This window comes from Lonchura striata, chromosome 8, assembly GCF_050655825.1.
Source record: "Lonchura striata isolate lonStrDom1 chromosome 8, ASM5065582v1, whole genome shotgun sequence".
Lineage (NCBI taxonomy): Eukaryota > Metazoa > Chordata > Aves > Passeriformes > Estrildidae > Lonchura > Lonchura striata.
Genome location: NC_140710.1, coordinates 17,457,525 through 17,471,646, shown reverse-complemented (window position 1 = coordinate 17,471,646; position 14,122 = coordinate 17,457,525). Strand labels below are relative to the sequence as shown.

At 39.5% G+C, this 14,122-nt stretch overlaps 1 protein-coding gene across 4 annotated transcripts in view; it reads right to left on the bottom strand.

Moving 5' to 3' along the window:
- ABCD3 (ATP binding cassette subfamily D member 3) overlaps nucleotides 1–13,235 on the bottom strand; it is a 28,360-nt gene extending 15,125 nt beyond the window's left edge. Inside the window, exons 1-3 of one of the 4 annotated variants that reach the window (XM_021525818.3) lie at nucleotides 12,948–13,235; nucleotides 3,207–3,243; nucleotides 1,061–1,162 (exon numbers count right to left, since the gene is read on the bottom strand). In XM_021525818.3, coding sequence (XP_021381493.1) covers nucleotides 1,061–1,162; nucleotides 3,207–3,243; nucleotides 12,948–13,060 — 252 coding nt within the window. In that variant the 5' untranslated portion in view covers nucleotides 13,061–13,235. Of the gene's footprint in view, nucleotides 1–1,060; nucleotides 1,163–3,206; nucleotides 3,244–10,897; nucleotides 12,795–12,947 lie in introns of those variants that run through there. The other 3 variants (XM_021525828.3, XM_085586522.1, XM_021525836.4) reach the window with 3 other exon arrangements.
- Between the last annotated feature and the right edge of the window lie 887 nt (nucleotides 13,236–14,122).

The window sequence follows — 14,122 nt, the reverse complement described above, 5'->3', positions numbered from 1 at the left end:
AGTTTTCCATACATTTCACTGTTCAGTCACCCAGCCAATTCAGTTTGGCTGTCAGTGTATTAAGGGAGACATGATATCAAAGTATTCTATGTCCTCTGTTCTTCACTTATCCATAAACACAGTCAGTTCTCTCATCACTGAAAGCAATCAGGTTAGCAAGGCATGATCTACCACTGGTAAATCCAGGCTGCTTGCAATCACTTTTTTGTCCCTTGTGTGACCAGAGTTAGCTTACAGTCTAAAACAGAAGTTTTTCTCACAGTCCTGCCTGGAATATGGTCAGGCTGACCAGTAAACTTGTTTTCCTACATGAGAGAAAGGTTTGAGTTTTTATGGGATTATCTGTAACCTCTTCTAATGGCCCTGACCTTTTGAAGCTGATAAAGGCTAGCTGTGTGAGCTTCCATCCATGCTTCTACCTTCTATGCGCCTCCTTTTTGTAGCCAAGCTACTGAAGGTCCCCATTCTACACTCTGGACATCACAATTCACTGCTCTTGTGCCTGATGTACATTTAAGTTCTTACATTTCATTGCTTAAGTTCTGAGCTCAACTAATGCTTTGGATCTTTTTTCTTTTAGAAGTGCCCTGGAAAGCCTGAGAAGGATGGAGGCATTGATTTCTACAGTGAGTAGCTTTCCTGAAATGATGCTGAAGAGAATTTTTGAGAAATTCATTTTCTAATACAGGTCGGCCTAGATGCAAGTTACTAAACCAAAATAATGAATAAACTGCATCCTATTTAAAGACAGGAAGCACACAGAAGGAGAAGTGTACTGCCTTGTAAAAGATAAACCCAGATGCCCTTTTAAAAGTTATGCTACAACAGTAGTTACCAGCTGACAATAAATGGCTTATCTTGTAATTGAAAACAGAACCTTTAGTGATACAACAACTGAGCATAACGTAGACTTTTATATTATTACACTGCTATTTTAAAATACACAGTGCAATTTAGTCCTATTTAAATAATGTATATGCAGTTGTTTAAATTCTGATGTAATTTCAAGACACTTGACTCCAGCCTAATTTCTTTATTTATTACTGCAGGCAATGCTTACCTCTTTGCAAAGTGTTCTAGGGACCATTATTTTCAGGATTCGACATATTCGTGCAATAAACACTCTGTCCACCATTGCTCGCTCCTTCTTTCCCTCTTTCTGCTGCACACAGAACAGAACAAGAAAAGTGAGAATTTTTTGTATTAGTGAACCATTGATCTGATATTTGCTCTACCCAAGTCATTTACAGCTACCATCCTTCTGCAGAATTTGCAGTATTTCCCACCAACTTAAGACTTGTTCAGACAAGTTAAATAAGGAATTGGGAACTATCAAAACAAACTGCAATAGGAAGTAACTGCTACAGTATAAAATATTTTTTATTTAAATTCTGTGTTAAAGATGATAAACAAACAATACAGACCAAAGCACTAAAGTACATCCCAGTGCAAGTTGTAATGCAAACATCTCTTAACATTGCTTGTCTCTAAAGGACACCATTAGCCAGTATTTTTAAAAATGCCTTCCATTATTTGTCCAGACAATCAATGGTTTAAGCTCTTTGACTGTACAGCCCAAACTTGCTTCAAGTAAACCAGAATTTTTATTGCTTTACTTCTACAAAATGGTGCAACACACTCCTGCTTAGGTATATCTATAAGTCTTAAAAACCCTCCCATGCTGTACCCAAACACCTTTTATTTGAGTCAGTTTCATTTGTTCACTCCATATAATCCTATCTTCTGTCCTGACTAACCTGAATACTTTTTAAAAGCTAATGGCCTGTGTTTCTTTTATTTTCTTTCATGTAAGGACATGACAGAAGAATTCAGTCCTGAAAACAGACCAAAAGGGCAAATGTGTACTTTGAACAAGTTCCAGCTAATCAACATAATCCTGCTACCTTTGCTACCCAAGGCTCATGTGAACCATGCTATCAACGCCTATATCAATATTACAATTTAGAGAGGAAACCTGAAAAAGATCCACTCTGAATGCTCCATGAAGAAGCCTACACCTAATTTTCATAGCATGAAGTCAACAATAGCCCCATCCTTCTCAAAAATCTATGTGAACACAAACTACAAATAAAAATCTAGCTAATTAGGATGCTATGCAGTAGATGATTACAACACTTTAATAAAAAATCATTTACACAAAAATCCAAGTAATCCAAACATCTAAGTCTACTGTCCAGTCGTAATGAAGCACGATCCTACACACATTATTGCTTCCCTATAATAGAAATTACTAACACAATGTCTGATGGTTACATTTCCAAATGACTAAACATATGAGAGTTGAACCTGTTCTTCCCCTTTATTCAGCCCCACCCCATTTCTGTACTTCCGTGTTGCACTTATATTCATTCCAGTATCTTCTTGCCTAGAAGTTTTTTCCCTTAGGTTGTTAGTGCCATTCAGCACAACTGTACTCAAAATGGGTAGGAATTTAAAAAAAATAGTTAAGGTTTTTACAAATAGGTATAACTATCCAAAAGATAATTGTTTATGGTAGATAATACAGTCAAGGTGTGTTAGAAACTAACATAATGGTTGCAATACACCCTTCTATTTATCCAGTGCAAGCCTTTTTTTTTTAAGTTTTCAGCAAAGATGAAAGTAAATGGAATCTATTCACACCATTGTAACACCAGAATCACAGACTCTGCCTTTTGGACTGTCACGTTTTATTTGACTATGAAACAAAAATCTTAGCAGAAAGGGATTCAGTATATCCCTTTCAAATAAATGAATTAACAGACATACAAAAGATCAGGGATATGACAAACCTCCTACCAGATGTTTGAAGTAGTTTCTAATTTAGAAACTGACGGAGTCAACATCTTGTTCCATACATTTTAATTTGACATAAAAAATAAACACAAGTTATACCAAATCTACACACAGCTGTTTGTTTCTATGTATACAGAAAATCTTAAAACATTAGTCCTTATGAATTCGTAGGGCAATAAGAGATAAAAAAGGACATTGTGCACATCAAGAATCTATCATTATGGAGTCAAATTTCAGCCTCTTGTGATTAACCCGATTCTTCTATTTGTTTCACCAATGCATGTCTGAAAGTATCATTCAAACCATATTTGCACATAGCCAAGATTAAACTACAGTATAGGACTTAAAGTTTTAAAAAATCCTATTTATTTAAAATTATTAAAGAATATTTGACATGAAAAAAGAATTACCTCATTATTCTGCAATGCTTGTTTTCCACTTCTTTTACTGCAGAGAAAAGATAAAAAGTATTTATTTGTTATTAACACACTTTTCTTTGTCTTGATCTCAACACACAAGACAGAGAGGAAGTCTTGGGATTATATTCCTACCTATTTCTTTCAAAGCAATACAGCAGGGCTACCTCCTATGTCAAACCTACGTGCTGCTTTTATACAGCATATGTAATTCTAGTGAAACCCCACTCATTCCAGCAACCAGTTTCATGTAAGAAAACCAAGGAAAACCCTTTCATCTCCAAGTTCTGCTTTACCTTGGCTCTTTATCATGATCTCCAAATGTTTTTGTTTCTCACACATATTTTACAAGCATGGCTACATGGTTCCACTGACCACAAATGAAAACTACAAGAATGCAGATCCAGCAATTCAAGCAACCCAACTTGGATGTTTCACACTATCTACATAAGCTAACCAGATTTGTTTTGCATTGTATTTGACTTCAAAATAACACATTTACTACACAGAGAGATTATTTGTTCATACAAATAATCTACAGCTACAGGGGAAAAAAGCCAGCTCCTGTCAAATCAAGTTCCTGCAAAGATGTCCATTAAAAGGGGAGTTAGTTTTTAGTCTATTTTCTTTCCCCTGCATTTAATAGAACAGCAAGTAGAAAAATATTTATCAACTGGTGTTAAACAAACATTCAAAAGCACAGTGCTCTTCCTTTGCCTCTAGTTTTAAGAAAGAAAAGCTGACCAGTAAGGCAGTTATAGTTTGTCTTGTACATGAAGCTGTTTGGAGAATTTATGTAATTTAGAAGTAGCCACAAACCATATTAAACCACAACTTCGTTAACCATGATATTATAATACTGCCTGAGAGCAGGCTGCCTTAAAACTACATTCATACACTTTCAAGGCAGAACCTAGGATACTACAAGAAAGCAGAAACTACGGAAGGCATTGCTCCTTCGGTCTACAACACCAAAATAGGAGCAGACTGCCACACAACCAGCTATCCCACAATTTCATCAACAGCACCACTTCACATTTGTGTTTTAAAGCTCTGCCAAGAAAATATCTAGAATGAAACTGTGCCTATTTTAAGTTATGATGATTAGAAACATCTATGAATGTCACTGACCAATAAAAAGAAATAACTTAATTACTGTGAAAGGAAGAGGCAAGGTAGCAGAGGAATATGAGAAAAGAAGGGAAGGAGGAGACCATGAAAGCAAGAAGGGAGATCCACCAGTTCAGCAAGAACTTAATTAAAGGTAACAGAGATGGAAGCCTGAGAGAAGATAAAAATCTTGTAAGATTACTTGTGCTAAAACAAAGAATGAATATGAAGGGCAGCAGGGGCCAGACTGGGGGAGAAATAATAAAAGTTCAGAAAAGATATAACATTTAATCATGCTGTGATGGTAGTACCTCTATGGAAATAGTAACAGGGTTTAAAGTCTAAGAAACAATCTAGTTAGTGATACAAGAGCAATGTATTTCTGGTACAAGAAACTTCTCAATACATCTTGTAATTTTATGAAGTAGAAAAGGTTGACTTATATTTTAAAAACTTGAATATGGATCAGCCCAATCACATTTGGTTTAGTAGTAGGAGGAAAGTAGCACTCTTAAGCATGAATAAGAAGTGATCAAACTATGTGGTTATTTCTCTAGATGATTCATGACTTGTCATAATGTAAGATGAAAGCATGCTGCTCTTCCACACATGCTGTAATAATTCCTGTAAGCTTTATTGTTTCAAGTTCTGCCAATGTTTGAAGTCACAACACTTATAATACACAACTATTTCAGCTTTAAAAGGATCAGAAGTGAATATATTAATAGAGTAATCTATAAGGAAGATAAGACCCAGAATTATTCTGGCAGTTAGTTCTATATCTTTGATGTACTTATTCACACATTTTGCCTACAGTAGCTGTTGAGAGAAATTGAGCAGCTGAAATTACTGACTGAGCTGAAAATGATTATCCATTAGAGAGAAAGCAGGATTGTTCGGAAATCAAAATCTTACATTTAATAATTAACTCACATTTAATTAGCATTTATATTTATAAGGTTTAAGATAAAAATTAAGCATTTGTAAATTTAAGATCTAATGAAAAAAGAGCTTTAAGTGTTCGGTTCTCTTTTTCTAAGAAATTTTGTGCAAGCTCAAAACAAGACTAATACTTCAAAAAGAATGGAAACAGTCTTATGTATGAAGTCTAGAAAAAAATATTAAATGTGCCTATATAGTTCTCATTTTATTTACAAATAAAGACTCTGCCACAGTTCTGCCTGGAATAAAACCTTTCCAGTCCAATACCTATTGGCACTACTGCAGACTCCATTGTACTACTGTAGAACTTTTTTGTGAGAATGGTGGTTGCATGCTCAATGAATTTAAAGACTAAATAACATTCTCAATTACTCAGCAAGAATACAGCAAGACTATCTGGTTGCAGCAGAGAGCTCTAACACTTGGAATAGATTCAAGCTCTCCATTATTCCAGACCTCTCATTTACATAATGCTGGAGCATCACAAGCCTCAGTGGTAGAGGAAGGTAAGTGCTACATGCTGGCCAAGTTCTCCATTGCAAGTAACTCCCCTGGTACAGAGGCTTCCTTCGTGCCCTCACAGACAAGGGGGGATGACAATGAAAAGGTTTTTGAAAAAGAGTTATCCAGAAAACATATAGAAAAAAAAAAGAAAAAATACAATGGTAAACCATTTCTAATAGTGAATCAAAAACAGCGGAACTTGTCACCATATATTTTCAAGATCTAACTGCACAAAGCTGTCTGAATTCAATGTATAACATTTTTTTAAGACCATAAATAGTCTACAGGTATAATGGAACACACATCACTTGAGGAAGTTTAAGGAAAAGCAGCATTTCAGATGGAGCCTTCTACCCATTATTTAACTGCACAGGGCTTTTACAGCAAACACAGATATAAAAAGCAGAGAAAGATGTCAGCAGAACCTGGGATGACACAACTAGACCAAACTTGTCATTCATACGTGCATGGTAACTGAACAGCAACTCTCTAAAGAGAGCTAAATAAGCAAGTAATTACCCAGTAGGCAGCAGGCAATAAACAAAACACCTTTCTCCTACACTGAGAAACATTATCAGCCCACACCAGCAAGATGCTTTAAAGAAACTAATAGTTTTGGGACTCTGTACAAGCATTTGCCAGCTCATCCAACTTCAAGGGCAGTATGGTAGCCCAGTGGGGAGGGAGAAATCATGCAATTCCAGTCTCCAAATAAGTACTGGTCAGAGCACTGGCTCTTTTGACTCTATTTACATACTAGTGAGGCTATTCTCTCTAAAGAAACATGCAATAATACTGGTTACTCAAACAGAGTAATTCTCAACACTACTGAAGAAGAAAGTGATTTGAGAAACTGTGAAGAGCCTTCAAGAGGCCCGAGTCTTCTTACTGAAAAGTCTCATGCATACTAGTTCTGTGGTATTTACAAGCAAACAGGGAAAAGTTAAAGGATTACTGTCTTTAGAAATACCTATCTCCATCCAGAGCAAAGTTCAGAGGAAGCAATCTACACTGAGCTTAGCACGATAGGGAATTGCAGACGAAGAGAGTGATAAGCAAGACTTGCTGTTTAATGACACATTATGAGGAAGTAAGGGCTGTAAAATATTACACTGTGCTTAACTCAAAAAACCCTACAAATTTCAGGTCATGCTACCTTCCTTCTGTAGAATTAGGATGACTTACCTCTGCTCAACACAGTGCAAAGAAAGAGTATCTGGTTTAGGATTAAGTGTAGCATTTCAAAGAGTTGTTACTTATAGGCAACCTCTGTATACTGCAGCCCTTATATGTCGGAATGGCACCATGCAATTTCACAGCTTCCAAAAATCACACAAAATAAACAATTTTGCAATAGTTCATAATTATTTGTGCAGTTTTCAGGTTTTGGAGTCCAGATACTACTGAGACATTGTAAAGACAGAATAAAATTCAAATGACTAAGGATGCAATGCAACAGTGGAGAAATAACAGCTATAGTGAGCAAAGTCTGATGCAGCTAACTGGCAAGAAGAGTTTCATAGTGCATATCTCATTCAGAGGGGTAGGGAGCAACAGTACAGTTATTTCAGGTGAAGGGCAGCAACCTTACTCAGAAGCCTGGGTACAGTCCAAAAGCATGCCCATTTACACAGTACACTCTGAGCACACACAGAAACCAAGAGCAGAACTTTCTTGGCTCTAGACTGGTGGCTAGTTGCAGCATAACCAAAAATAATGCGAGAGGAATGTATTCAGGCACGCAAGAAGGGGACTCAGAAGGTCACAGAGAGCTATGTTACTGCAAACAGCAGCTCTGCATTGCTAAAGCTCAAGAGGTTTCTACAAACCTTTGGAAAGAAGGTAACAAAGCAGAAATGTTGGAGAGGAAATTCAAAGTTTCAGTAGAAGAATGCATCACAATAATGTATCTTACATATAAGAAAAACCTCAGCACTATTAATTTTATCTTAAGCTGTGCTTTTATCTTAAGCCTGAGCTGTGGCTGCAGACCTCCCTCATGGATAACAGTGTAAAAAGATTTCTAGCTAGTTTCATAAAATTTTATGTTAAAATAATTTTTAAAAAAATTATACACTGTTACACACACACTAAATCTTGCCTTACACAGCAAGCATTTTATGCAACTCAATTAAGAGAGAAACCACTAATTAGCTAGCCAGGCTCTAAACAAAGGCAGTCTAAATGCTAGGATTAGGGCTGAGTCATCTAGTTTCTCCTGTCTCCATACCCTCCAGCTGAATTCAGGTTTCCTGAGCCCCAGGCAGGTTTTTCTATAAGACTGCATTTTCAATGTATTTTCTAGTAATCGTATCTGCATATTTAGTCTTTGGGTTTTTTTTTTTTTTTTTTTTCCCCCTCAACGCTAGTGCACTTACTGCAAGCAGTAGACTGGACAGTCACATTCATGTCCTGGATAAATTTACTTCAATGTAGTTAGCATAAAGTTGGTTTTGTCACCTGCCACCTTTCCTCCAAGTAACACAAGTTCCCTTTAAGGCTTTTACATATAGAAAAGCAGTCTATTAATTTGCACCCTTCCTGTCAAACAGCCATGACTCAACCAGAACAGGTCCCTCCATTTGAAGTACACTGGTAAAGCCCACCCAAGCACATTCAGAATCTAGAGAAATTATGCAAATTAACAAGAGAGAACATTCTAAATATACACAAATGGAATAAAAATGCACCATCTGTTTCAAGCTACAACTACCACTTGCTATATTTAAACTCCTATTTTATGTTTGAAAGCGTCTCCAAACATTTGGACATGTGTCCGTCACCTCTGATTGCAATACTGTCACTGTCACTGCACGTTCACAGGCTGTGCAGCCAGGGACACAAGCAGTGACATCTACTGAGTGAGTGACATCTGCTGCCACTCTGTCAGCAGACAATGGCTGAGGAGCACAGTGACAGGCAGGAGCATAGGTTATATGTCACCCAAGATAACTGTGCAAAACCCCATTTGATATACACTGTCTGCAACTCAACCTCCCTCCTCCCAATGAGCCGTCCCCTCACTTTTGGCTTGCCCAGCCTCTAAGGCACCATGCATGCACTAGTCTTGTTTTATTCACTTTTTCCCCACAGGTGGGATGCTACCACAGGCGTTTCAGCAGTTCAGTTTATATTAAATTGTGTCCACATCTTAGCATCTTCTTGGATTCTAATGAATGCAGCTAGGTGACAGGAAAGGCCCTACAAGCATATTTTAAAATAATTTGTCACCTTCCCATACACTACAAATGTCCTCCTGTTATCCTGAACTGTTTATTCCATTTCCCTAATCTTGCAGTTTCAAACTCTTTACCCCAACCTACCTTCTATTACTTCTTTCAGTCCCTCCTTCCAGTCGAAAGTTGTATGAATTAAATACCTTCTTTTTACAAGTAAGCCAGGCTCATTCTCTGCTTGTGTAAGTACTTATTTTAAACTACATGGATACCCAGAAAAAATTCTTATTAGAGGGGTAATAAAAAATATCCAGCTCCTTTATGCAACACCCCTTAAGGTTTTAATTCTGAAGCAATCAAATCTTAAGCAAATATTCTGTAGCTTCTTGTTTGAGGCAAGATTAGGGAAACAGAATAAACAGACTTTTTTTTCCTGCACTATAAACCCAGGATAATGTAGCTCCTCAAAGAACTTATTACTTTTAAAAAACCCAAATACTACAACTGGAGTCATAATTGCACTTCAATACCACAACTTCCCCCTTCCAAGAGGGCACAAAGTTTTTGTAAGGAAACAGACTTTTTGAAAAAGAACAGATGTATTTTTCTCCATGTTTTACTCCAAGGAAGTAAGATGGAAAACTAACAAATTACTAAAAGCAAACAGTTCTACGTCATTCTATTTAGGAAGATTTCAGAAAATTGTAGCAATAAGGCATTGTAAATTGCAAGTGGCACCCCCTCGCAGTTCTGTAAAATCAATGAGCAATGTAATACCTCTTACAGCACATCATCTGTGACTAATCCAGGCAGTACTAATTAAGTGATCTTTGACCTAGTAAGGCAGGTTGGCATAACACATACAACTTAATTATTCATACATTACTACTTTATATGTACTGAACTTTGCCCCTATTGTTTGACAGCAGAAAAGTAGGTGAAACTTGCTACCTCTCCCTGCTTATACATGCCTGTAACTGGTTATTCTGTATGAAAACAAACACATACAATATGACGAGCCTATCACATAACTTTCTTGTTACACATTCAAACACATCTGATTTGCTAAAAGATTATTTTTTTCCTCAATTCGTATGTTATTTTACTTTCCAAGTTCAACCAGCAGCAGACCTATTGCTGACATTCCAGCAAAACTTAAAAAAGCACACAAAATCAAGCAGAAAAGTGCCAGTTACTCCAGAAATACATGAAATAATAGGAAAACATGAAATGTTATTTTGAACACAAAGTATAAGTATGTATTCTGAAACTATGTGAGGAAGGAAGAAGTTTTGCAGGTAAAGTTTACAGTTGCACTAGAACACTTCAGTGGTCCACCTGAATGTTAAGCCCAGCATTTTGCTGGTTATATCCAGGTCTGCAACATTTACCTTTGCCCTTACAAAGCTCAAAACTAGAATTTCACCTTCCAGAATTCAAGAAGTTGCAATTCACCTCACACTAACGTGGCACAACATTTTCAGGCATTATACACCAAGGTTAACAAAGGAATTCACACACACAAAACTAAATCATCTCACAGATTTTAGTCAGTTAACCTGAAGCAGCAGATAGGCTACCAGTCCTCTTCCAGACTATCTAGACTGCCAAGCGAAATTCTTCGCCCTAGGAATAAGTACAAAAATTTAGGACAGCTATGCCTTCCTAACTTCTTCCTCTTTCCAGTCAGAGATATACAACACAGATGTTAAAGATACACTAGGCTCTGCAGATTTCAAAGGCCATATAGTAACATATTAATTTCAGCACAATGCTGAAAATGTAAAGATTTGGCACGATGACAATCCTTTTCAAAAGCATTCTATAACTTACATCAGCAACAAAGTGTGAAAAAATGAATGATACATGAACTAATGAAACTAAAGGAGGATGAGGCAATGGTAATAACCAGATGCTTTTGTCTAGGCTGGTGATACAGGCAATGTAGCTTACCTACTGCCTAGTCTTGACAGGTAGCATTCTGTAAGGCTCCTGGCAAGGTTTGCCTCACAGGAAAACATGGAGAAAAGAACGAAGAACAGTGGGTAAAAACCATCCTCAAAATAGCATTCAAGCAGCAGCACAGCTATTATTGAAACAACCGAATATTGGATGTTAGAGTTTGGAATCCATGGCCACAATACAGTACCAGCAGCAAATAAGACCTAAGCTGTGGAGGGACTCAAAATTGTAAAACAATACATACACACCAGCAAAAAATCAAGCTTGCAAGCATGGCACTTACTTTAACAACTGCATTTCTAATAAATTCAAGAATGCAAAATAACTAAAGAGATTAGAGAAGTAAAGGACAAGGCATCAGAAAGACTGCAGTACAGAGAGAGGAAAAGGGACAGATCAGGTCAGGCTTTCAAAAGCCCATGCATCTGTTGAATTAGCTGGAATGTAATTCATAAGTTATCTCCCCTTCCCAATTCCCACTAATCTTGTAATAATGTTTGGTCCACCTAATAGATATGAATACCTCAGATTTTTAACACTATACCTAGCAAAATTGAAGATCCACACAGGAAAGACACATTCCAAAGAGTCTTCAGCATTTAGCCTAACACTCTTCATACACTGACCCTCAAGCTAATGCATGCATTGCTGTTGTCAAGTCCTCTAGATCAACATCATAAGACATGAAAGCAAAACAACCCAGGACACACATAATATCTATTTCAGGTATAGGATATTACTCTGGACAGGTTCTAGCCTGCTTCTATCAAATGAATGCTACTAACAGTGGGAAAATATTAAATGCACTTCAAAACTACACTGGACCTGCATCTATGTTTGAAGATGCGCTCCAAGATCATCCCTCAATGAAGACAGAGTAAGGTAAGTGTGGACAACTGAGATTACTTTAGAAGTTAGACCCATGGTCTAACTTAATACATAACTACCCCTGGAACATTTACATGGCCCAGTATTTCTTACAAATACCACTATATTAGGCATGAAAATCTGAGCTTATAATCTTTGTGCCCTTCCATATAGCTTTTCTCCTTTTTTAAAGTGGTATTTCACTAACTTAGGCAGAGATATTTGAAAAAAACACCCCTCCCTATGAGTTTGATAGAAGAGTAACTGATAGCTCAGGATGTTGTTTTAACTCTCATGCAAAAAACAATGTAAGGTAGAAAACTTAGCGGCATATCAATGTCTGCCATGTTGTGTGACAGTTGCCTAACTTCATGAAACACCTACATATATTGTGCATGAGTGGACTTAGGTAAAATAAAACTGGATCATTGCTTAATCTCAGGTGTGTTATTACTTAAGTCTGTTGAGTAAGTCCATATAATTTTGTAGTGCCTACAAGACAACTGTAGGCACTATAATATCGCAACATACCAGGTCTTAAGCATGTAGTTAGCAACTTACAATCACAAATACAGTAAAACCGTGAAAGGGCTGAGTCTGCGATACATTCTTCACCTGCCACACTTTGCAATACCAGTGCTTTGTAAGGCATTAACGAATACACACCCTGGAACCATATACCTGTAAGGCAACCTCACAGAGAACATCACCACATTCGGCCCCTTTGAAATCGTGCCCGTGTTATCTTATTGTCACACGGCAGCATCCAAACAACAGCTGAGTCCATTAACTGCCTATGCAGTCACGGTCATCCCTAGAAGCCAAGTGTCAATACTCGTTCCTAGTCCGGAAAATAGAAAAAGCCGACATAATTCGGGTAACAAGGTGGCGGTGGTTGGATGCTCGCAAGAAGAGCACCGACCTCACGCCGGGGAAGGCGTGGGGACAAGCAAGCTGACCGCTGTGCCCGGAGCTTGTCCCTCATGTGGGGACAAGGAGCCGCCTCCCGGGCAGGGGGCGGCGGCGGCAGCGCCCCGCGTGTGGCACAGGGAGCGGCCGCCCCTCCGCCGGGCGCGGGGCGGTGAGGGCGAGCACAGCGCCCGCTGCTTCGGCCTCCCGGCCCCGCGGCTCGCCCGCCCCTCCCGCCCCGCGGCCCGGCGCGGCCCCGGCTCACCCGTGCTGCGCGGCCGCCCGCCGCTTGCCGAGCAGGCAGAGCAGCGCGCAGGCGGCGGCGGCCCCGGCGATGGCGGAGTGCCGCGCGGTGAGGAACTTGCTGTAGGCGGCCATGGCGAGAGCAGCGCGGAGCCGCCGACCGAGCGCAGCCGAGCCGAGCGACCGAGCGAGGGATGCCGGGAGGGGGCGGTGCCGCCCGGCCCCGCGCCGCCGGCAGGACGGGCCCGCCGCGCCGGCAGCGGGTTGTGCAAGCCGGGACGGCAATTACCGCTCCCCGGCAGCCCCTGCCAGCGGGCGGACCCGCGGGGAGGGGAGGAAGGGGCGTTCCCTGCCGCGCCGGCGGGGCCCGGCCTGTCGCCGGCCGCCCTGGCCGCGGGTCGGGCTGAGCGGCGGGGCCGAGCCTGCCCCGCGGGTTGATCTCCCCAGGCACCTCCTGCCGCCGGGCGGGCTCTGCTCAGCCCCTCTGCCGGGGCTCTTTGTGTGGGGGCACTGGGTGATTCTTGAGTCTGTGCTGGAAATGGCTTGTAAATGTGGGAGTGACGAAATAAAAATAAAACTTTTTTAAAAAATTAATAAATTTTAAAGCGTTTTAAAAAGTCAGAGAAACTTTGATGTGGGTTTCGCCACACTCTTTTTTTTTTTTTTTTTTTTTTTTTTTTTTTTTTTTTTTTTTGTTAGTGCCATGAGAGGAGCTGCCAAGATTGTCTGTCAGGCAGAGGGTGGAATGAGTCGTCACCCCTGTAAGTACAAGAAAAGAATCCCTGTAAAGAGTAGAGCCATGCCCAGGTACAGCCGGAGATACCAGCTAGCTTTGTCCCACAAAAACCAGTTATACTCGCACAGGTGCTTTTTCCAAGCAGAGTTAATAACAGATTGGCATGTCGAGCTATACCAGCGAAAACACCCATGCCAGCATAACTGTATTTACCCTGGATCTTCCCCTGTGGTCATATCCCTCAGAGAGATGCCTGATAATGGATGTGAAGTGTCTGCTTTCTGTGGGAACTGGTCGGTCATATATTGAATGCCTAAACTGGTGCCATGGTTAACACTGAAATGACAAAACTATCCGATTAAACTTACATGTGGATCAAAATGCAGGTGGAATCAGTGTATCTATTCTTAGTCTTTAGAAATGTTCTCATACAGGCTTTTAAAAACATGTGAATACTTGTG